Source organism: Schistocerca piceifrons, chromosome 9, assembly GCF_021461385.2.
Source record: "Schistocerca piceifrons isolate TAMUIC-IGC-003096 chromosome 9, iqSchPice1.1, whole genome shotgun sequence".
NCBI lineage: Eukaryota > Metazoa > Arthropoda > Insecta > Orthoptera > Acrididae > Schistocerca > Schistocerca piceifrons.
Genome location: NC_060146.1, coordinates 140,178,067 through 140,202,830, shown reverse-complemented (window position 1 = coordinate 140,202,830; position 24,764 = coordinate 140,178,067). Strand labels below are relative to the sequence as shown.

Below are 24,764 nucleotides of genomic sequence, written 5' to 3'. Positions count from 1 at the left end.
GTGGCTTCCTCTTTCATTTCTTAGCCCCAATCCATATTCACCTACTACGTTTCCTTCTCTCCCTTTTCCTACACTCGAATTCCAGTCACCCATGACTATTAAATTTTCATCTCCCTTCACTATCTGAATAATTTCTTTTATTTCATCACACATTTCTTTAATTTCTTCGTCATCTGCAGAGCTAGTTGGCATATAAACTTGTACTACTGTAGTAGGCATGGGCTTCGTGTCTATCTTGGCCACAATAATGCGTTCACTATGCTGTTTGTAGTAGCTTACCCGCATTCCTATTTTCCTATTCATTATTAAACCTACTCCTGCATTACCCCTATTTGACTTTGTGTTTATAACCCTGTAGTCACCTGACCAGAAGCCTTGTTCCTCCTGCCACCGAACTTCACTAATTCCCACTATATCTAACTTTAACCTATCCATTTCCCTTTTTAAATTTTCTAACCTACCTGCCCGATTAAGGGATCTGACATTCCACGCTCCGATCCGTAGAACGCCAGTTTTCTTTCTCCTGATAACGACATCCTCTTGAGTAGTCCCCGCCCGGAGATCCGAATGGGGGACTATTTTACCTCTATTTTGGGGCTTATGTGAAGCAAATCATGTCCATTACTTTTTTAGTTCTAAATGTAATTTGCATTTGATGGATAACAAAGATATAAATTTCTACATAACACTTTACTTAAGGAAACAACCTTTAAGATTCAGTAAAACCATGTGTTGTCAAAACTTAACATGTTTCAGGACTGATATACCCCGTCCCCATTTTGAAGTCTTATTTTTCTTCTTTCGCAATTTTGTTTAGGAAATACTGTAATTCAGAACTATTCTTGTCTAAAGACACAGCATTCAAATTTTACAAAGGATTGCTTTCAAAAATCCAGTGCTATTATTTTGCAGCCATGGATTTTCTGTCTCTACATACGAATATTATAGCTGGAAAGATGTTTGTTAATGAAATGTCTAAAATATAGGATACTGTGTCTATAACAGTCTTGGAGGGCTCGATTGGATAAGAATGTTAATGCTACTTCGAGAATGAAGAGTCAATAGTCAAGATAAAAGAACTTCATTGCTGAATATATTGGAGTGTAACCTATGATTACTGTCTATATTACTATTATTAAAAATGTAAGTCACCAGTATTTTAACCTTTTGTAAAACCTTAACTATATGAGTGGGCAGTGGAGCTGTTCAAGATAGTCACTGATGAACAATGGTAATTCAATATCAAATCTTTACAGCCGTAATCATATTCTACTGCTACATCATACTCTGCAAGTCACCTAATGATATGTGGCAGAGGATACTTCTGGTACCACTAACTGATCCCTCTTTCCCTGCTCCTATCATGAATGGCGCACTGGAAGAGTGATTGTCGGAAAGCATATGTACTCGATCTAATTTTTTGACCTATTTTTTTCCATCGTGGTCATTTCATGAGAGTAATATGTTGTCCTACTCTTCCCGAGAAGTGTTCTCTCAAAATTTCAATAGTAAACCTCTTCACGATGCACAATGCCTCTCTTTTAATGTATGCCACTGGAGTTTATTAAGCATCTCTGTAATGCTCTCACACTGTCCAAACGATATGGTGATGAAACCACCCTACTATCTTCTCTACCTCATGTATCAGTCCTACCTGGTAAGGATCCCAGATTTATAAACAACACCCAGGAATCAGTCAAACAAGTGCCTTGTAAGCCACTTCTTTTGTGGACAATTTACATTTCCTTCACACTCTTCATACGGTTCTCAGTCTGGCATCCCCTTTTCCTACTATTTGTTTTATGTGGTCACTCCACTTAAGGTTGCTCTTGATAGTTATGCCTGGTTACAGTAGATACTGTTTCCAACAATTCGTCATCAATAGTGTAGTTGTACAGTAGATTTCTTTTTTTACCTACGCGTAATATGTTATTCACGTCCAGGGTCAACTGCCAGAGCCTGCACAATGCATCAACCCTCTGTATGTCATTCTGCAAAATGATACTCTCTTATGGTATTGCTACTTTATTATTGTCAACTGCCCATTGCGAACAGTCTTCAAGAGCTTCTGATGCTTTCTACTACATCATTTATTTACAATACGAACAGTAATGGTCTAGCACACTGCATTGTGGTACTCTGAAAATTACCTTTACATCTGTCAATTTTGATCCATTAAGAGAGACGTGTCAAGTTCGATCTGCAAGAAGTCTCGAATCAAGTCGCAAATGTGGTTCGATACTCGATAAGCTCATTTTTTTTTCGCTAACTGGCACAGTGAGACGCTGTAAAATGCCTTTCTGTAGTCAAGGAACACAGCATCAACCTGACTGGCATTGTCTACATCAGTATGGATCTCAAGGAGAAACAGAGAGCCAAGTTTCGCAAGATCCACGGCATTCAGTCATGTGCTGTAAAATCGCCACAAATTATAATGTACTCAGTTACAAGAATATCAGAACAAGCACTATAAATTGCCATTCACATAAATATGCCAACTTGTGAAGGATTTGTAGATTACTGACCCAATTATGTGGCAATTAAAAGAAAATGTGAGCTGCAAGCTGACCAATATATAGGGCTACTACAAATGATCCATTCCTTTCAAAGCTCTATATTTTCCAAAGCATTAAGTACAAGTATAACTCTTGCATGAATAGACCCATTACCACACAGAGTCTGCATTGCACCCACCAGTTGGTGTCAGTGCAGTGCCTTGACAAAATGATGACAAAGTAAAAAAAGATTTTTTGTCTGTTGGAATATGAGGGGCATTTGAAAAGTCCATGCAAATTCCGAGAGATGGCACCACTGGCGCGTATTGAAGTCATGTTTAGTTAGTAGCATCTTTGGAAAGAACGCACACCAAATTTCAGCCATATTGGTCTATTTCTTTGTGTTTGGCATTCGTGTGAATCAAAGAAGTTGAATGATTGTCATAAAATGGACAAAACAGAATTTCATGTGATGATTAAACATTACTTTATGAAAGGCAAAATGCCTCAGGAGACTAAAGAGAAGCTTAATAGACATTACGATGACTCTGCACTTTCGATTAGAACAGTTTATACGTGGTTTTAAACTTTTCGGAGTGGCCATATGGGCACATGTGATGCTGAACGTTCTGGATGCCCTGTGGAGGGTACGAATCCAGAAATCATTGATAAAATTTATGATATGGTGATGGATGACAGAAGAGTTAAGGTGCATGAGATAGCTAGTGCTGTGGGCATCTCAAATGAATGGGTACGTAATATTTTGCATACACATTTGGACATGAGAAAGCTATTCACAAGATGGGTTCTGCGATTGCTCACACTTTACCAAAAATGGAACTGTGTGAAGTGTTGCAAGGATTGTTTGCAGCTGCTCAGGAAGAATCCGCAGGACTTTAAGCATCATTTTGTCACTGTGGATGAAACATGGATACATTACTATACTCCTGAGACCAAACAACAATCTAAACAATGGGTTACCAAGGGAGAATCAGCAACAAAAAAGGCGACGACCATTCCTTCGGCCGGAAAGGTTATAGCGACTGTTTTTTGGGATTCACAAGTGATAATCCTCATCGACTATCTGGAAAAGGGTAAAACTATTACAGGTGCATATTATTCATCGTTATTGGATCATTTGAAATCAAGGCTGCAAGAAAAACACCAGCGATTGGACTGCAAAACTCGCTTTTCCATTACAACAACGCACCAGCACACACCTCAGAAGTTGTGGTCACAAAATTAATGGAAATAGGATTCCAACTGATTTCACATCCACCCTATTCTCCAGAATTGGCTCCCTCAGACTACTATTTGTTCCCCAATTTGAAGAAATGGTTGGTGGGGCAAAGAGTTTATTCAAAGGAGGTGGTGATTGCAGTAACTAATAGCTATTTTGTAAACTTGTACAATTCCTATTATTCGGAATGGATCAACAAATTAGAAAAGTGTTGGACAAAGTGTATAAGTCTAAAAGAAAACTATGCTGAAAAATAAAAAAGATTTACCCCAAACATGTAAGTAGTTTTTATTTTTGCATGGACTTTTCAAACGCCCTCGTATGTGAGATGTTTACCTGTTATGACAGTGCAGCATGCATTCAGAAGGAATTATAGAAAAGAACAGCCAAATAAGCAGAGGATTGTACATTGGTACTGACAATTTACAGACACTAGTTTTGTCTGTAAACACAAAAGAACTAACAGCAGTCTGTGCAAGCCACAAATTTGGAATACTGCAGCAAGTTGAGTGGAAGATTTTGTAATGGCAAGTACTTTTCAAACCATACACCTGCAGGCCATGCAACAATTAAAGTCCGAAGATTATGGCCAGCACCTTCAATTTTGCATCACCCTGTAGGAAGTGCTTGAGGATACTCCAAGATGATATTCAGCAATGGAGCAACCTTCCATTTAGCTGGAAATATAAATCACCACAATGTGAGTGTGGGGCAAGAAATTGTGGTGCATAAACGAGATTTGACAAAGGTTAATGTTTTCTGAGGAATGTCACACATGAAGTTGAACATGCTATTTTTCTTCTGTTTCCGCAACTAACTGGTGAGTCTGAGAATTCAATCTTCGAACAAGATGAGGCACCTCGTCCCCCTCATTCGAGCATAAATGTTTGTTGCTACCTGAATGACGAACTTCCGCTGGGTTGGGCACCACTGTGAAGATGATGTGGCTCTATTCCCTTGGCTCCCCAGGTTGCATGACCAAATGCCTTGTGACTTTTTCCTTCGGGGGATACAGTAAGGACTATCTCTACATACCCCCACTGTCAAGAACACTGGAATAACTCAAACAATGCATCAATACTGCTGTGATGACTGCTGACAGGATATTGCTACATACAGTATGGAATAAACTTTACTACCACTTGGACATGTGTCATGTGCCCAGACGGGCACTCATGAAACTTTTGTAGAGTACAAAATACAAACTTTGTGAGTTTATGGTTCTATTCAAGCATCAGTCATACTAGTACATGTAATACACCGAAAAATATAGAGCTTTATAAATGAATGTATCATTTGTAGTAACCACGTATGTCAGTGCGAATGTAATATATATATCAAGTAATTTTAATATATACGCATCATCACACCGGTTATTTCAATGTTGACAGTGTCTGTTCCTTCAGACATGCAATACAGACACGGGGAAAACAGAGACACTGTAACCATCAAAGATGTACCCACGTCTCAACGGGTTAAAATGTTAAAATGGGGACATAGTATTTGTCTCTGCGTGGGAATCAGGAATTGTGCAAGCATAATGGCTTTGACTACCAGACACATGGTAGTATGGAGATGTGTTCAGATAGCTGAAGTGGTTAGGGTGACCTCTCGTGGTAAGCAAGAAACCCACATTCGAGTCCCAGTCTGCTACAAATTATCACGTGTCGTAAACAGCTAAAAACAATGCATTGTTTCAGAATGCTAATCTATTTTGTAAGACACTGTAAGATCACAATCTTACAATCATAACAACACAGTAACATGTTATAAAAATTTTGGTAGCGCCGATCATTAGTAGGGTTAATAGGAATGTTATAATGCAAGGAAAATCAAAAGTCAAAATCAGTCTGTTAGAGTTAAGGTTGTAAACAAGCTCTTTAATGTGTGTCCTCATTTGCTGTATCCCACAGAGCAAGGCTTGTTAATCAGATTCCACAGAAGCATTAGCTCACCTTCTGATGTCTGCAATGCAGCCAGAATTTCAGCAGGGTCAGAAGTAACTTTAGCCATTACATCATTCTCTATAGAGTTGGGTATATCTGATTTCTTTTCACTTTGGCGTACACTCGCACTCTCCACTGGACCCACCACGTCGATAATTGTTTGGAGGGCGCCCACTCGGGGCAGCGACACGTGTTGGAGGACGGGCAGGTTGTTTTTCAGAGCGTACCTGAAATTTATATGCACGAAAGTGAAGATCTCTGTTAGAATTATACATATGGATTCAAAAGCAAAACCACATTATAGGACTCTGAAAAATGAGAAATTAATTGTTTCTCTTATAATTATGCTGACAATTACAACAACATTTAATACTTATTTGTTAACTTGGAAAAGCAGTGGTTTCTGTTATTGTCTTCTGTCCGAGGTCTGGTTTGATTTAGCTATATATGCTAGTCTATCTTGTAAAAGCTTAATCATTTCTCAATAGCTACCACAACCTACATGCTTTTGAATATGCTCACTGTATCCAAGCCTTGGTCCTCATCTATAATTTTAACTCCCCCCTCTCCCCCCCCCCTTCCAGCCCCCTCCCCCAAACACGCTTCCCTCCACTGCCAAATTGACAATTCCTTGATACCTCACGGTATGTGCTATCAATCAATTGCTTCCTTTAGCCAAGTTGTGTGATAAATCTCCCCCCCCCCCCCCCCCCCAATTCACAAACCTGATTCACCATCTCTTAATTTTTTACATAATCTACTCACCTAACCTTCAGCATTCTTTGATCTGCCCACCTAATCTTCAGCATTCTTCTGCAAGACAAAAAATTTCAAAAACTTCTGTTCTCTTCTTGTCTGCAGTATTTACTGCCTATGTTTCTATTTCATACAAGGCACTGCTCCAGACAAATAGCTTTAGCAAAGGTTTCCTTACATTTCAATTTATATTCAATGATAAAATATTTTATCTTCTTCAGGAAAGGCTTTTCTTGCTACTCCCAGTCTGTATTTGTGTATCACCTGTACTTCTACCATTGTCACTTATTTTGCTGCTCAGACAGAATAACTCACCTACTATTTTCAGTGTCTCATTTACTAATCCAGTTCCTTGAGCATTACCTTATTTAATTCGACAACTTTTCAATACAGTTATTTTACTTTTGTTGATATACATCTTACAATTTCTTCTCAAGACACGATCAATTCCGTTCAACTTATCTTTCAAGGTCTTTGCCTTCCTAAACTGCTGTTGCAAAAATAAGATCAGCAGTTTTATACAATGCTCCTCTTGGTCAGCGAGCAAGCTGGTAGTGGGGGGGGGGTCATTAGTTTCCCAACATGACCATCCCCAGTTTCCTCTGAGAACCCAGATGAGCCGTGGCAGATCGTTTCTCCTTCCCACTATTGATAACTTTTAGCTGACCTCTCACCAAGGGATGTGGGTTACTCCTTTATGCGGCTATTGCTGCCTCGTCTAGTCTTCAAAAAATGCCACTAGAGTCACATATGTGGAGAGGCCTCCAAAGAGCACAGCAGTCAGCTGACTGGTAATTTTCGCACAGTGTGGAGTGGGGGGCAGCAACAGTGCTCTTGGAGCAAGGAACAAGCTGTGCAGGTTTTCACGACCCTTTTTCTGGATCACTGTCCACTTTTCTTTGCCAGGACTGGACAGCAGGCAAAGGCCTGGTTTGCTTATGTTGTGTGCAACCAGTTGTTAGTTCTGTGCACGGATTTCCCACTCCATGAGTTGTCTGACTGAATGTTCATGTTTATGTTCATTCAGTCTTCATGCACGTTGGTTCTGTGATTCTAGGACTAGTGTATTGTCCTGCCTGCTCTGTGTGATTTTGAAGTAACTTGTCTTAATCTGCTGGCCAGCAATCTCTCTCAAAAAATTTGCCGTGGTTAAATGTTGCTATAGTTATGTAATGTGCCCAGTTGTCATGCATAGCTATGGCTTATGCCTGACCTCCTTTTTCTTTTTTTAAAACTGTGTTTGTTTGAAAATTCTTATGTACGAAAACCACCTGTTTCTAAATTTTAATATTTGTTTTTACAATATTTTAAAAGTTGATGGGATCTCTGGTATCTTTATTATCCAGACCCCCTTAAGCATGTTGTGAGTTCCGGCTACTTGTAAAACCCTTGGGAGTTGTTTATTGTAATCCTTCCTAGAAGAAATTACAGTTCTCTTTCTGTATTTCCCTGGTAGCGGAGCTTACTTCCTAGGGCATACCAACTTATCGCAATCACGGTTACATCATAACTTTACTACTAGTATAATCCAATCAGATGCTTATCTATCTTATTTGTTAACAGCAGTTACTAAGTTGCTGGGAGAGAGTTCTGTGTCGGCAGCTTCTTGACGCATGGACCTGGCTTGCCTGGTGTGCACAGCTCTTGAGCATTAACTAGTGCAGCTTGCTATTTATTTGCAGTAGCGCATTCTGGCTGGCTGTGCTCAAGCTGAGTTTCTTATGTTATCTGACTTGCATTGTAAACAAAATTTTGTCATCGGCTAAGAGCCCTTTGATTAATTGCCTTCACACAAGAAATTTTTCCTGTAACGTTTAAAATGTATTGTATCCTTGTTCTAAGTCTTATTGTAAATTTTTTGGTGTTAACCTCTTGGAGATCTGCCTAATGTCTTGAAGAAATTAATATAGAACTATTTTGTTTTAATTTTCTTGTTTATTTAGAATTGTTTAATTCAAAAATTTTAAAAAGGTCAATATTTTGCTAAGGACTTATTTCTTGAATTTTATTATTATTATTATTATTATTATAGTAATTCAACTGCTGTCTCATTCACCATTTTGAATGCTTTCATTTTTCTAATGGTAAATTAACTTCAATTTTCCTACATGTTTTTCAAATGGGACCTGTTGTTAAAAAAAATGTTGTTGTCCAAGGATAAGTGATGTTAGTTAACACTAGAAGTACTAGACTTCACTATACCTCTTGAAGTATCATGTGGGCTATCTTTGACCTGAAGTAGGAACCACCTTTTTATTGATATCTGAGTTAACAATACGTCCAGGAAGATTCTAAACTGTAACCGAAGGATAATTTGATCTCTAAAATGAATACTGAACTGTCATAAATAAATTTTCAGGAGTAAACTTTTCTTTTTATTTTAAATTTAACAGAATAAATTGCACGAACTTTTGTTAAACATCATTAAAACAAGTAAATAAAACAATGTTACACATTTTTTCTTTATAAAAAGATCACCACAGCAGCAAAACATACTGTTTATTGAGAGTTCTAAAACTACTTTTACAGACAAATGAGGTAAGTACCGAGTATTTATAAAAGATTTTAAAATTAAGCATGTGACTTAAATGCTCTGAGTGTTTTCTTGCTTGTTGCACTCAAAAAACAAAAACATCAGAACTAACAATTTCACCTTAGAATTCTAAATATTTGGAAATATTTACGGACAATGGAGTGGACAGAACTGTCTAAGCTTATGTTTGATACGAGGGCACTGGTGCAGAGAACTCGACAAACCTTCATGAGTAAAAAAATGACCCGTGTCGTACTCTTAGTGTTAAAGGTGCCTGGTCCTCCCACATCGGTTCCTTCCAGATCATTTCCTCCAGCATCTTTGTGACCATTCATGCCATCCTTCTCTGTATGCATTCATTACCACCATTTGTCCTATATGATACAGTACCCACACACCTGAGCAATATTTACACATTTACACAGGTTGAACGAGTGATTTGTAAGCACTCTCCTTTGTAAACTGATCCCACTTCGCAGTATTCTACCAATATACTGAATTTTACCACCTGCTTTACCCACAACTGAGCCTGTGTGATCCTTCCATTTCATACCCCTACAAAGTGTTACACCAAGTGTTTGTATGAGTTGGCCGATTCCAACAGTGACTTGTTGATATTATAATCATAGAATACTACATTTTTTCATTTTGCGAAGTGCAAAAATGTATATTTCTGAACATTTAAAGCAAGGTGCCAGTCTCTGCACCACTTTCAAAGCTTATCAAGTTCTGACTGAATATTTACGAAACTTCTTTCAGACAGTACTTCATTATAGATAACTGCATTATCTCCAAAAAGCCTGAAGTTAGCATTAATACTGTCTGCAAGGTCATTACTATACAACATGAACAGCAAAGGTCATAACACTATTCCCTGGGGCACACCCAAAGTTATTTCTACATTTGACAATGACTATGCATTGAAGATAACATGCTGTATCCTCCCTACCAAAAAGTCCTCAACCCAGCCACAAATTTCAATTGATAGCCCGTATGATTGTATTTTTGGCAATAAATGTAGGTGTGGTACTGAGTCAAATGCTTTTCAGAAATCAAGAGATACTGCATCTACCTGACTGGCTGGTTTCAAAGCTTTCAGCATGTCACGTAAGCACAGTGCATGTTGGCTTTTTGACACAACCGCTTTTTATGATGCAGTCTTAACCAGTGTCAGCTCACAATGGCTACCTTCAGATGCTACAGGGACAGCATTTGTTGAACAAACATTGTAAAAGCATGAATGTTTGTTCACCAAATGCAACTAATGATATCCAGTGATGACCACTTGTGCCTAAATCAATAATAAAAATGTCATTTTTTATGACTATGCAAAAATAAACAAAGCTATAAATGAAGGCAATGCTCATTGTGTTTTTCAGTTCTAGTGGTATCATCCACCACAAGTTTGTACTTGGGTGACATAACGACAGCATTGCCTTTTATGTGGAAGCACTCAAAAGGCAGAAACAGCGTCGTGCACTTGACGCCACACATTGCCAGTCCAAGGAAGCTTAATCAAGACAATGTGTACAGCCACACTGCCTCCTCAGCGACAGACTGTCTGGTCACAAATGATGTGGCACTGCTGCTCTGGTGGCCCCTCTAAAGTCCTGACCTCATTCCAGCAGATTCGACCTCACTCTGCCCCCCTCCCCCCCCTCCCCATTGACATCATCTAAAGAGCACATTTTTTGGGGTCACTGACAGCAAGAAAGCTGCTGTTACACGTGCCCTCAAGGACATTCCAACACAAGCCTTCCAGAATACCTACAAATCTTAGAAAACTCGCAGGCAGAAAATATTGTATCATGAGGGCCCCATTCTGAAGAATTTTAATGTGGCGTACCATTCTCAAAAATAAAATAGTTTTTATAGACTAAGTGATATTACTCCCCGGACAAACCTTATTATTCATACTATAACTAGTAATTATGTCAGCTGTACAGACAATTATGAGCTTGTGCACATACAATGTAGCAATGAAGAAAACATACTTTATCAACCACTTTAAAAGTGAAACTTCAGCATCTCACTTCTCCTTCCCTAAACCCTTTTTACAACTTTCCCAAGTTTCCTTCCACTGACTTCTTATTCCTCTTACACTTTGATCTAGCTTCTTTTCTACTGCTGTAAGCATTGCCATCTTATTTTTCCTAGACAACAAAAAAACAGCAACAACACAAATCACTACCACCAATCAACTCAGTTTGTTGGCAAGATCATGAAGTTAGAGGTACTCAGGTTGAAATTACATTTACTAACTTACAGAAGACATTTGGTACATATACACACATTCATCTGTGTAACGAACTGCAAGCTTGATGACTGGATTCCAATTTCACAGTAAGCTGAACTCTGTGCATCTTAATCTTCTGATGTGGAAATAGCTTTGACATTTGTCATCTTCAGCAGAAGACTTGGCTTGATGCAGCTCTCTACACCAATTCATCCCATGCAAGTCTCTTCATCTCTGCATAATTACTGAAACCTGTACACACTTAAATCCATCTACTATAGACAAACCTTGGTCTCCCTCTGCAGTTTTCAAGCCCCCACTCCCCCTATCACTAAACCAAAATCCTACACACACGCCTCAAAGAGGAGTTCTGCTGCCCACCTACCTAAAGAATATCCTTGTGCATCCCTATTCCAATTCTACTCCCAATTCTATATACATGAACCACTCAAACATATCGCTTCAAGGTCACTCCCCAAGTGCTATACAGTTGGCAATATAACTAACAATTGAGGAATGTGAGGTGCTGTGTCTTCTGAACCAATAACAACACCGCAACAAAAGCAGGTTCAAGCGTCAAGGCTCCCATGTTGCTGGCTTCTGTGTAAACAATGGATGTTAGTGCGTGACTGCCTGCTTTTGTGTTGTGTTACCACCTCGATTACAGTTTCTGTTTACGAAACAATGTCACCAAAACGACGATGTTCACCAAGTGACAATCCATTGCATCGTAGAGTGCCATTAAATAGTCAGGCTTATTGCTACAGAGGATGTGCAAGTTTTACAAGCAAGAAAAAGTATTTGTTTCCATTCATGAGCATGCAGCGATTTCTGCCGATAAAGTTTTAGAGCGTACCTCGAAAACTCTACGACTCAGTCAAAGAATGGTTGTAAGGAAAGTGTGCTACTTCAAGGCCTACCAGATACTGAAGTAAATAGTGTGGAACAAAGCACCTGTGTGAAATACAGTGTGTTTTTAGGTACTCCTGGAAAGAAAAAAAGCAGCCTCATCCAGTTACAAATATTGATTCTTTCCAATCTGACGCAATTTGTTGATACATATATAGATACTATAGAAGAAAAGAATACCCCACAACAGCAAAGTTGCTAATTTCTTTAAAAGAAAGTGAACTTTGCCCCGGGGAGGGGGAATGTCATTTAAGATGGTATTAGAAAGTATAGGCCTCTGTTTTAAAAAGTTAGATGGAAGAAAACAGTTACTTGAATAAGCTCGCGTCATTTCAGCTCGTAGCATTTTCTTACACAAAATTGTAGGAAAGGATAAATACTCAGTCATATGGTTAGACGAAACCTGGAGAACCAGTTGATAAATGCTGGACAAATTATACTCCAAATAGCAGTGGTCATCAGCCAACAGGAAGAGTATCCTGATTAATTGTGACCCATGCAGGATCTTCAAACGTCAATGTGCCTGAAGGACTTTTAGTTTTTCGATTGAGAAAAACCGGTGACTATCAGAGGATATGGAGATATGGACCACTCACAGTTTCTACAGTGGTTTAAAAAGTTGTTGCTTCAGTTTAGTGTTCCTACAGTGTTTGTGAAGGACAATGCACCGTACCATTCTTTGATTTTAAACAAAGCTCCCATCACTAGTGACTGTAAAGAAACTTTGGCGCATTGTTTGCACGCGAGACACATGGCTGCTAACATGAGCATGACAAAACTGTTGTTACATTCGTTCGTAAAACAAAATAAGCCTGTGATGCTTAAATACGTTGTAGATGAAATTGCAAGTGAACAGTGTCACATGGTAATTAGCCTACCACCTCATCACTGCCATTTTAACCCAAGTGAATTGGTTTGGAATGATATCAAGATACACATTAGAAGTAACTACAAGAATTTTACAATAACAGAAGTGGAAAGACTGCTATGTGAAGGTCTTACTACTGTAGACACTACCTCATGGAGGAAGAAAGTAGACCATACCGCTAAACTCCTAAGAGAAGCTAAGACTATAGATGGTTATAATAGTGGGAAACATTCCACGTAGGAAAAATATATTTAAAAACAAAGATGATGTGACTTACCAAATGAAAGTGCTGGCAGGTCGACAGACACACAAACAAACACAAACATACACACAAAATTCAAGCTTTCGCAACAAACTGTTGCCTCATCAGGGAAGAGGGAAGGAGAGGGAAAGACGAAAGGATGTAGAGGGTAAGGAGTCATTCCAATCCCAGGAGCAGAAAGACTTACCTTATGGGGAAAAAAGGACGGGTATACACTCCCACACACACACACACATATCCATCCGATGGATATGTGTGTGTGTGGGAGTGTATACCCGTCCTTTTTTCCCCATAAGGTAAGTCTTTCCGCTCCCGGGATTGGAATGACTCCTTACCCTCTCCCTTAAAACCCACATCCTTTCGTCTTTCCCTCTCCTTCCCTCTTTCCTGATGAGGCAACAGTTTGTTGCGATAGCTTGAATTTTGTGTGTATGTTTGTGTGTCTGTCGACCTGCCAGCACTTTCATTTGGTAAGTCACATCACCTTTGTTTTTAAATATATAAGACTATAGATGGAATCATAAACAAAAACCAACAATTAAAGATTTCTCTTGATGATGATGAAGACAACTGATTTTGGCACCGATTCCAATGATAGTGAAGGAGAACTGGATGGATTGTGCCACTGACATCGGAAACTGGTGAGTGTAAATGTTAACAGAATTTATTCTTTCTCTCTGCAACTGAGTAGGCTTTGCATGTTTTGCTTTATTTCTTTCAACGAGTACGGATAGCGTGTTCTTTGGTACGCTTAGGTTTACATTATTATATGATGTTTTATATGCAGCTATTACAGTAACAATTTGGAATGACTTTTCATAGATATCGTCATTAACTTTGGGTGTTTATATTTCCCGGCTTCGTCTCCATCGTTGTTCTCTCCATTCTTAGAAAAACATACTTTGATGTGCTTACATATAAACGTTGGTTGTAGCTTACATTTTCAAAATGTACTTTGGTGCTGTGGCTGTGTGCAGTGGCAGCTATTGCAACCTCACAATCGCAGTACAGCCAACGATACGCAAACTGCCAAGTGACATGTTTCCCCAGACCAGGTATACATCCCACCGATCATTCCCTTGCGGTTAGCCTAAGTGCAAGATCTGCCCACAGGCCCACCCGTCACCACCAACTGCAGTCAACTCCAGGCATTTACCATCTAATTAAAAAGGTATAGCCACAAACGAAAGCAGTCATGTTATGTATCAGCTACACTGCAATTACTATGCAGCGTTCTATGTGGGCTTGACTAGTAACCAACTGTCTGCTTGCACAAATCTCCACTGCCGAAGTAAGGCAAATGGTAAAGTTGACCATCTGGTTGGTGAACATGTTGTGCACCACAACTCTAATGGCTTCAACAGCTGCTTCACTACGCGAGTTATTTGGATACTCCCTTCCCACACTAATTTCTCTGAACTACACATGTGAGTATTGTCTTGCCAGCATTCTCTGTGGCCTTGCAGTTCCCCTGTCCTAAATCTCTACTAACCTGTTCCCTCTGCCTCACCTTACCTTTCTCCTTCTCTCATGTTCACATAACACCTCCACCATCCGGATCACGCACCGTCTTCTCCTCGTACTCTTTCCCTCCTTCTATCTCCCTACCACCTTTTCAACCACTTTCCCTTCTCCCTATCTCCTCCTCCTTTCTCTCTCCCTCTTCCTACATATCTTTTTGCTTTACCCTCTGTACTCCTTTTGCCCATCGTGTGGCCGTCGTATGTCCGGGGCCTGCCTCTTTGCCACTACTCCCTCCTTGCATTCCCCATTCCCCCCCCCCCCCTTTTCCCACTTTCATCGCCTCATGCAACTGTTTGCAACAACTTTATGGTAGTGTGCGCGAACGTGTGTGCTTTTGCTAAAGAAAGAGCTAGTACTCGAAAGCTAGTGTGAATGTTGTTTTCCGATATTTGTTTCTGTGCTCCACACATTCACCTGCTATAAATGAGTGGTTGCTTTTCCCTGATTTTACATATTGTTGAAATTCCTAAATTAATTATTCCTTAAAGCCTTGGGATGTACCCATCAACAAACACCTTCTCTTACTCCAGTTACACCATAAATTTATTTCTCCCTGATTCAATTCAGTACCAGCTCGGCCGGCCGGTGTGGCCGTGCGGTTAAAGGCGCTTCAGTCGGGAACCGCGTGACCGCTACGGTCGCAGGTTCGAATCCTGCCTCGGGCATGGATGTGTGTGATGTCCTTAGGTTAGTTAGGTTTAATTAGTTCTAAGTTCTAGGCGACTGATGACCTCAGAAGTTAAGTCGCACAGTGCTCAGAGCCATTTGAACCATTTGAAGTACCAGCTCATTTGTTACGCACACTACCTATCTAATCTTCAGTATTCTTCTGTAGCACCACATTTCAAAAGCTTTTGTTCCCTTCCTGTCAGAACAGTTTATCATCCACATGTTACCTCCACACAAAGATACACACCAGAGCAATACCTTCAGAAAGGCTTCCCTTCACTTTAATTTCTATTCAATGGTAACAATTCTCTTGTTTTCAGAAACAACTTTCCTGCTATTGTTACTCTTGAGACTATATCCTCATTTGCATCAAATCAGCCTCTGGACCGAATACCACAGCACAACACATTGATACCATGTTTTTTATTTGTATGAGGGTGGATCAAATATAAACCAGCAATTTTTTAAAAAATTATTTAAGATTAAAAAAATCACACATGCAAACTTATTTTCCTATATAGTCTCCTGAACAGGAAACGTGTTTTTCCCTGTAGATACACAATTTCTTGATCCCATTTTTGTAAAATGAACGTGGCTGTGACACCAGCCAGCTGTGCACGAATACTTTGACAGGTGTGTTGTTGCCATATCATGTGTCCTCTGACTGCTTCCTTTAGAGCCCAAATACATTAAAATCACGGGATGACAAGTTCAGACTGTAGGAAGGATGTTCTAGCATGCTCCACAACTATTCCTGAGTTTTTTGTCGAGTATGGCTAGCTATGTAGTATGTGGTGTTGTCACAAAGCACTAGTTATTGGTTGTTCAGTCAGTATCTAGTGTACTTTTAATAGGTACAAGATATCTGCTGCCGGGAAGTTCTTGTTTCTGTTTAGTTCAAAAGAGTAACAGTCTGCTATATTCTGAGTTAACTGTATAACCATTCATTTATCCACAAATAGCTTACCAGTCTGTTCTTCCATAATTTTTTTAACTAGCACAGCAAATCCAGCTTGCACTCTTTGACAGTGTTCTACCCCATTATATATTATAGTGTAATTTCATGTATCACAAGTTCCATTCGTTTTCTTCTTGGACTCTCTAATGACTGCTGTATCATCTCTTCTCCTATTATTTTTTGTAATTCCCTTCTTTTATGGATACACTTCTGACTTTCATGTTATTAAGTTTATCTGTTCCACTGTACTGAAGTCCTCGTCCTTTTTCTTTCTGACATGCATGTTTTTGTCTGTCTTTTTCTTTTATGTAGCTTGCCAATAATATTTTTGAATTCACCTTGGCACATTACAAAGGTATAATAGGATAGTGCAACTCCAAATTTATGGCCTTCCAACCTGGCTGATTCTCTTGTAAGGGTTTACTCCCCTCAGGAAGTAGCCTCTTCTACACCGCTTCACGACTCAGAGCAGCCCAACCCACTATTTTGTGGGGAACTTCATACGGCTCCTCTGCCAAGGCCTACCCAGCTCAGGTGACCCTGCTCACAGCCGGCACAGCCCTCAGCCTCACAGAAGCTCGCATTTCTCACATCCAGCATAGAAAGTGCTTTCATTAAGGACGTGTCCTCTGGCAAGACCCTGAGATTTATTTGTACTTTATAAAACCTGTGATGACGAAGAAGCAGTCTCTTACTTCCACGTTAAATGTAGTTAACTACACAATATGCTGTATTTATTCTATTTCACTAATACCACCACCACCACCAGCAGCAGCAGCACAAATTATATTTGGAACAGGGTTAATATAGGTTTCTGATTCTCATGGCACAATAAAACTTTTAAAATAGATCTCTGTATTTACCATTATTTTTGTCACTAACCTCTGGCTCGTTTCTCTGCGTTTCCGCAGGAAGCCTCCTTCTGGGAAGAGAACCATCCACTTGCGGCCACGTGGAATGTACGACTCATACAAATGCCGCCTCAGCCCCTCCAGTGACTCCAACCGCTTCTCCTTTCCCTAAAGAGAAATTTCTGTTAAGTTAACAGATTACTTGATGTGCTCTATCCACACAGTTTTGGGATTAACTTCATTACCAATACAAGATAAAAAATCCTTAAGAGTGCAACACAGAAAATAACCTTGTTAAATGGTCTTTCATATATGGCATCAAACATGCACTCTTGCCTAAGTAAACAAATTCCAAAAACATGATTCATCCAAAATAAATGAATTGCAATTAACAGTAATTTCACTGCTTCTTTTTGAGCCTGCTGGTTTCAGGGAAAATTTCACAAGCATTTTTACCTATAGTGCATATGTAATCTTTATAAAATTATGTACTGGAGGTTATTAATGTGTTTCATCACTATTTTCTATCACAAATGCCAAGAGTTTCATTACCAGCCTTATAAAGAAATCTCTCTCTCTCTCTCTCTCTCTCTCTCTCTCTCTCTCTGGAATCTCAGTTTTCTGCAATAAAAGCCATGCAATATCTCTCCCTCCACTTACAGAAACAATAAAGAAATCCTGGTGAATGATGGAGACTATACCAAAATTGGTATATTTGAAGATACGATCCATTATCCACATGAGGTTTGGCAGGACATTTGGTTTAGCATTAAACGTTGCCATAAGCAAAGGCACATCAGCAGTCGACTGATGATTTGCTATCACCAACGTCCGTTCCTCGAGGCACGTCTGGATATCGTCACCTTGCTCCACAACTGGAAAATAAAAGTAAATACTGCATAAGCATAACAAAAAAGCTTTACTGATTAAAACACAGATTTTTCTTAATTTCCTAGAATATGTCATTTAATGTCTTTCTAGTGACCATTCCATTTTTACAACTGTTTTGTGAGAGGGGGCTATAAATACACAATCTGATTTACTTTAAATGATTTTGACCCATCAGATGCTGCCTAGAGATTGATTGCACACTGCTGAAAAATTATTCCTATTTGAAAGAAATTGACAACTGCATGTAGCATTCGTCCTCTGAGTGTTCTATAGACACAATTATTTATGTACAGTATGTTTCAGAATTCATGTTACACACTTCAAGAGGTTGTAGAGGGGACTTAATAGATCAAGTTTTAGATAGGAATCCATGTCTGGAAATGTCATCCAACTATACTAAAGAATGTCAACGTTACAGTCACCGGCACCTGTAAATACATGTATATAGAGGATAATTCCATGATCATGTTTCAAACTTTGAAGAGTGATGGAGAAGGTATCAATTTGAAGTAAGGGTACCTATACCAGAAACAAATAAGTTTAAAGTTCTAAGCGAAAACCATTCTGATATCTCTGACAGTGGAGTACATGTACTGGTACTGTTGTTGCTAAGATTGTAGGGAAGGCTGATGGTAGTATGGTCCAAAACAAGAAAAAAATATCTAGTAAACATGGGCTCTAAAATGCATAAGTTAAAGAGCTATGAGCTGTTCAGTAGAGGAGATGTATTTTACAGTAGTGAAGATGAATGGTGCTCATAGCTCCACAGGTACGCATTTTAGAGCCCATGTTTACCAGACTTTTGTCCTTGTTTTGGTCCATACTACTGCCTCTGACAGTTGAGTACTCTACAATCCTAGCAACAAAAATACCAATACATGTATGTGTTCCACTGTCAGAGGTATCAGAACGGTTTTCGCTTATAACTTTCAGCTCTGTTTGTTTCCAGTACAGGGACCCTTACCTCAAATCGAAACACTTATCCTTCTCCATGATCCCAAAAGGTTTGTAATATCAAGGTATCACCCTGTATATACATACATTTACAGGCACCAGCACCTATAACTATTTACACTCTGTGGTATTGTTGGAGGAAGTTTCCAGACATGTGTTCCTACGTAAGACTTGATCTACAAAGTCACCTCTACAATCTCCAGAGGTGTGTAACATGAATTTTGAAATATCTTGTAGATAACAGTTATACTTTGTATGGCTCAATGGCTTTGTGCGCGTATCAAAATATGTGGTATAAATGGCCATATCTTTTGATAATATCGACTTAGAATCGTATATCTTTTACAGTAGAAAAAGACTATAGATCTTATTATGTGATATAAATTTCAACTTGATACCTCTAACTGTTCCTGTGAAAAAGGGGTCTTAACAGACAGACAGACAGACATACAGATGGAAGGCAGGCAGACAGGCAACAAATGGAAAAGAATGTGATATAATTACGAATTAAAATTTTTTGTATTTTTTTCCTTTACTTGTACTGTGAGACCTTGGTTCTTGTGAAATTTCATCATTCTAGATCAGCAGGAAGTACCATATAGGTTTTGACGAGTTGATTTGTGAGTATCAAATGTACAACGAAGTGATCTCTTAAGGATTCCATTTCTACCAATAAATGAGGTACAGAACTCTAAAAATGTCAAGTTTATAAAGTTTTTTGCGGGCTTTGTAACTGCATTGTAAATAAATAAATGTATCTGCAGTTGCAATATTATGAGAAGGAAAGTTGCCACTCGCCATATAGCGGAGATGCTGAGTCGCAGATAGGCACAACAAAAAGATTTTCACACTTAAAGCTTTTGGCCAACGGCCTTTGTCAACAATAGACTCACAAATGCGAGCGCGCGCACACACACACACACACACACACGACTGCAGTCTCAGGCAACTGTAACCACACTACATAAATTCTGGATTAACAGTGTGTGTGTGTGTGTGTGTGTGTGTGTGTGTGTGTGAGAGAGAGAGAGAGAGAGAGAGTTGTGTGTCTATTGTTAACAAAGGCCACTGGCTGACAGCACTAAGTGTGAAAACCTTTTTGTTGTGCCTATCTGTGACTCAGCATCTCTGCTATATGGTGAGCGGCAACTTTCCTTCTCATAATATTGTTACATTCCATCCTGGATTTTCCACTGTTTGATTGTATCTGCAGTTGATTTTATCAAATGAGCAAAGCAACACAAGGGATTACTTTTAATTATGATAGTTTATTCATTAAAAGACAACTCTGTTGTTAGTAGCTAGCTCAGCAGCGCTAACTGACACCCAAATTCGCAACAGCTGACTCAAAATGTCCCTCACAATTCTTGAATAACTAATAAAACTGTGAATTAACTTCCCCTAAAAAACTCTCACGTCCCTCTATGACCTCACATATGGAATAATTCTAAGTCACAATTTGAATTTTAATCGCAAAATAACATAAGACCCAACATTTGCAATATGCGCCTGGCCACGCGCCACTCAGAAATCACCTCGAACACAAACTTATGTAAATTACAACATTTTGGTCTTAAAAGGACCAGCAATTCAAAGTGTACATTAGTCTTTTGAATGTACCTCTTCTGTATTATGGTCATACCATTTCCATATTATGCCCATACCACATCTGTTATATGGATCTGTATTATCAGTGGAATTATCCTTTAACAAACAGGTGAAACGCCCACTATGGTTTGAGAAGGAATGTTAATGTTCAAGACACAGTCACCACTAAGAAACTGTACACAACTATGACAGAAACCCGAATAAATAATAAACACAAACTTCATAATACGTGTCCTCAAGGCAGAGCACACACACCCAGTTCTTCACAATCTCATCCACCAAGTATTGACACCCAAGTCTGGCTTACTACATTTTCCCCCACTATTTCTATTAGTTTGCTTCCCACTATTCTGCTCCATTCTAGCGACACACATTACATTATAAATTAACATTAAATCTTTTGAATCAGTCAGCCAACATTAACGTAAGGAGTTTCATAAAAATTGAGCTCAAATGTGGATCAAAACGATATCAAACTTAATACACCATCCATCTATAAAAAGTTCAAAAACTGCTTTTATTCCTGGAGTGTAAGTGAAATCAGAGCTGTGACTATCGTGGAACTTGAACTAACAACTGTAAACAAAAGATGTGCATTTGACTAGTCAGCTGTGAGTAAGGACTGTTAAATAGTGTTGTGTCACAAATCAAAGTGGCGCAAAATCTCTAAATCAAGTGTTCAACACAGTCTACAGAATGTTTCGAAGAAGAGAAAAGTGTTTGCAAAGTCTGCCCTGCACACCTCAACACCCAAGCAAAAAACAAGTGAACACACGCTGCAACTTGCTTGAAATGCAAAACATAGACAATTCTTTTCTGAAAAAATTCAACAATAGTGACTTGGCTCTGTCATATCAATACGGACCTACCATAAAATGACAAGGTGAAGAAATTCACATGAAGGTCAAAACATTGATGACGTAAGTAACATTCAAGCAAATGTGAGATGTGAGTCAAACAACATCCAAAAGAATGACTTTTCTGACAGTTTCATATGGTCATATGAACGTCCTGTGCATTGTACTCAGACGGAAATACTATGTAGAACACCTGAAGCACTAAAACCACCATCTTAATGTTTCCCTATTTTTTATTAATCCAATCTCTGAACTTTCTGAATTGACAGAGTATATCTAAATGAACTGCTTCTCATGAAACATTACGTTAATGTGAATATACATCTGGGAAAACCAGCACATTTTCAATATTAAGTAAGGATGAGGAAATTTAGAATTAAGGTGACCAAGTTTTGCATACTGTGGTGGGCGCATTCAATGTTTGTAAGTTTGCTATTGAGTAAATACTATCAGGGATTCTGATAATGAACGGGACCCCTAGATACAGGTGTATGCCTTACTGAATCAGCTTTCCTGTGGCTTGCTACGATCAGATGCCACAACCTGCCTTTAAGCACCTTCTTGACTGCTTGAAACTGCACACCAGAGCACATTCAGTACAACAGCAGTCCTTTCCATCTTCCATACAGGAATTACTTTTGTCACATTTGCACACAAACATCCTGTCTTCTTGTATTTCAAAAGGAAACTGGCATCAAAATTTTATAAGTTGGGCTATGAGCTTGTGGCTTAACTTGTGCACTGTCTCAAAAGGGTTGAAACCACAACAAAATGAATCATTCACAAGAAGAGTCACCTTCATCATTATCGCCAGACTCTTTTGAAAACATTGCCACTTTCATTTCTTTACAGATCTAATGATTCCACTCTCACTTAAAATGTCCTCAAAACCACAAAAACTCACATTTGCAGTCATCCAGATCTTCATTATCATTATGAACATCTGCATAGTCATTGTCAATAACCTCTGAATGTGCTTCAGATTCATTCATTTCCTTCTGATTTCTAGGCTGGCTACTCAGACTTACAGCCCCCCCCCCCCTCTCCCCGAGAATTCCAGGTACAGGGGAGGAAGATTATGTCATGTGAAGCTCCTAGAGGGAGAGGGGGGAGGGAGATGGTTAGCATTTCACAGTAACAACTTTTCTTTCCTCTCAGCTGTAGCTTAATCACAGTTTTTAAACATCACAAATTTATATAGTATTATTTTCAAATAATCAACACACTTTGAAATATTGATATTTTAAAACTTATGATTTATAAAGCTCAATAAAATTAAATTCCAATGTTAGGTCCAAAGTACAAAATTTCTGAAATTCCCCGAGATTTTCCTGATTTTTTCCTTGTAAAATGTAATAATCTGAGTTTATCAGGAGAATCACCATACTGGTTTTCTTAACAGGGCCATCTCTAAAAGCAGGAATATCAAAATATGATCAAAATAATAGAAGGAAACATTCCACGTGGGAAAAATTATATATAAAAACAAAGATGAGGTGACTTACCGAACGAAAGCGCTGGCAGGTCGATAGACACACAAACAAACACAAACATACACACAAAATTCAAGCTTTCGCAACAAACTGTTGCCTCATCAGGAAAGAGGGAAGGAGAGGGAAAGACGAAAGGATGTAGAGGGTAAGGAGTCATTCCAATCCCAGGAGCGGAAAGACTTACCTTATGGGGAAAAAAGGACGGGTATACACTCCCACACACACACACACATATCCATCCGATGGATATGTGTGTGTGTGTGTGTGTGGGAGTGTATACCCGTCCTTTTTTCCCCATAAGGTAAGTCTTTCCGCTCCCGGGATTGGAATGACTCCTTACCCTCTCCCTTAAAACCCACATCCTTTCGTCTTTCCCTCTCCTTCCCTCTTTCCTGATGAGGCAACAGTTTGTTGCGAAAGCTTGAATTTTGTGTGTATGTTTGTGTTTGTTTGTGTGTCTATCGACCTGCCAGCGCTTTCGTTCGGTAAGTCACCTCATCTTTGTTTTTATATATAAAAAAATATGATCAAATTGCTAAATAAACAAAAAAATACATTAAAGGCAATCAAATTTCATAAAAACGACTACAGTATTCACGTAAAAACCTAAATATACAAAATAGTTAAAATATATCACAGCAAATAGCATCTACAGACAGTGTGCACAAAACACTAGTTACCTCGAGATCTGTCCATAATGGATGATACATGGATCCCAAGTAAACTCAGGACCTGTTGACAAAGTGTTAAGTTTGTTCTCTAAAGTGCTCTGTATTCAGCATTCCTGTCAGAAATTTTGAACATACTGAAATCCACATCCAAGAGTTCCCCCAACTTCCATTTGCATTGCTTGGTTTAGCTGGCAAAAAAACTCGGCACATCATTCTTCATAGTGAAATCACTCTTGGAAATTTTCAGTTCCATTCGAAACCAGACTCAGGGATTCATACTGTAACCATTCACCCAATTATTGCGACCATCTTTTCAGCAGCCTGTTAAAATACAGTGTTCATTCCACTACTTCTGTTTTCTCGTGCATGTGCATTTTTTTGATTAATTTGGGGAACAAAAGGGACTCAAGTCTCATATGGAGGACAAGGATATGACATCTGTGTTTACTTGCCTTGGAGAGTTATATACACCTCACCTACAGATAGCTGCTACCTGAATCACATTCAACAAACAGCAAACTATTTCTTTCTGTAGTTCAGTTAAGGTTCAACATGTCCCATTTATGAGTGGATTATGAGGAACAAAGCCAGGTAGAACATTCTCACTCTCTCCGATACAATTCTTTGGGTAAGTAAATACTATTTTTTTTTTGGTAGTTTACTTCAAACAACAGTTACAAAATAAATACAAAAATTCTTTTACAGCCTATTTATTCCAGCTTATTCATACATTAATTCATGTGGTGCTAAATTCTAAGGTGGGGTTAGTTTACCAGAAACAGAATGATTTTAATGACAAACTTGATACATATTTAAAATTCCATAGTATCAAATGCTCAGAAAGTTTTGACCCCATTAAAAATATTTTGCTGTAACACTAGTGCTTGCTGATTCAAAATATTCAGTTTTTCCATCATATAAATTTGTGTGGTTTTATTTAACAAGCAATTATTTGCAATTAATTTAAACATTTCATTATTTATATAAAATAAATGAACAATGTTAGAATGACACCCCAAAAAAGTAGGATCTGTATACAAGGT

General features: G+C 38.7%; 1 protein-coding gene across 2 annotated transcripts in view; it reads right to left on the bottom strand.

Moving 5' to 3' along the window:
* Positions 1 to 24,764, bottom strand: part of LOC124716921 (acyl-CoA:lysophosphatidylglycerol acyltransferase 1-like) — a 65,504-nt gene that overhangs the window by 21,402 nt on the left and 19,338 nt on the right. For both annotated transcript variants that reach the window (XM_047243492.1, XM_047243494.1), the window contains exons 4-6: positions 17,908 to 18,122; positions 17,279 to 17,415; positions 5,691 to 5,908 (exon numbers count right to left, since the gene is read on the bottom strand). In XM_047243492.1, the coding sequence (XP_047099448.1) occupies positions 5,691 to 5,908; positions 17,279 to 17,415; positions 17,908 to 18,122 (570 nt within the window). The remainder of the gene's footprint in view (positions 1 to 5,690; positions 5,909 to 17,278; positions 17,416 to 17,907; positions 18,123 to 24,764) is intronic.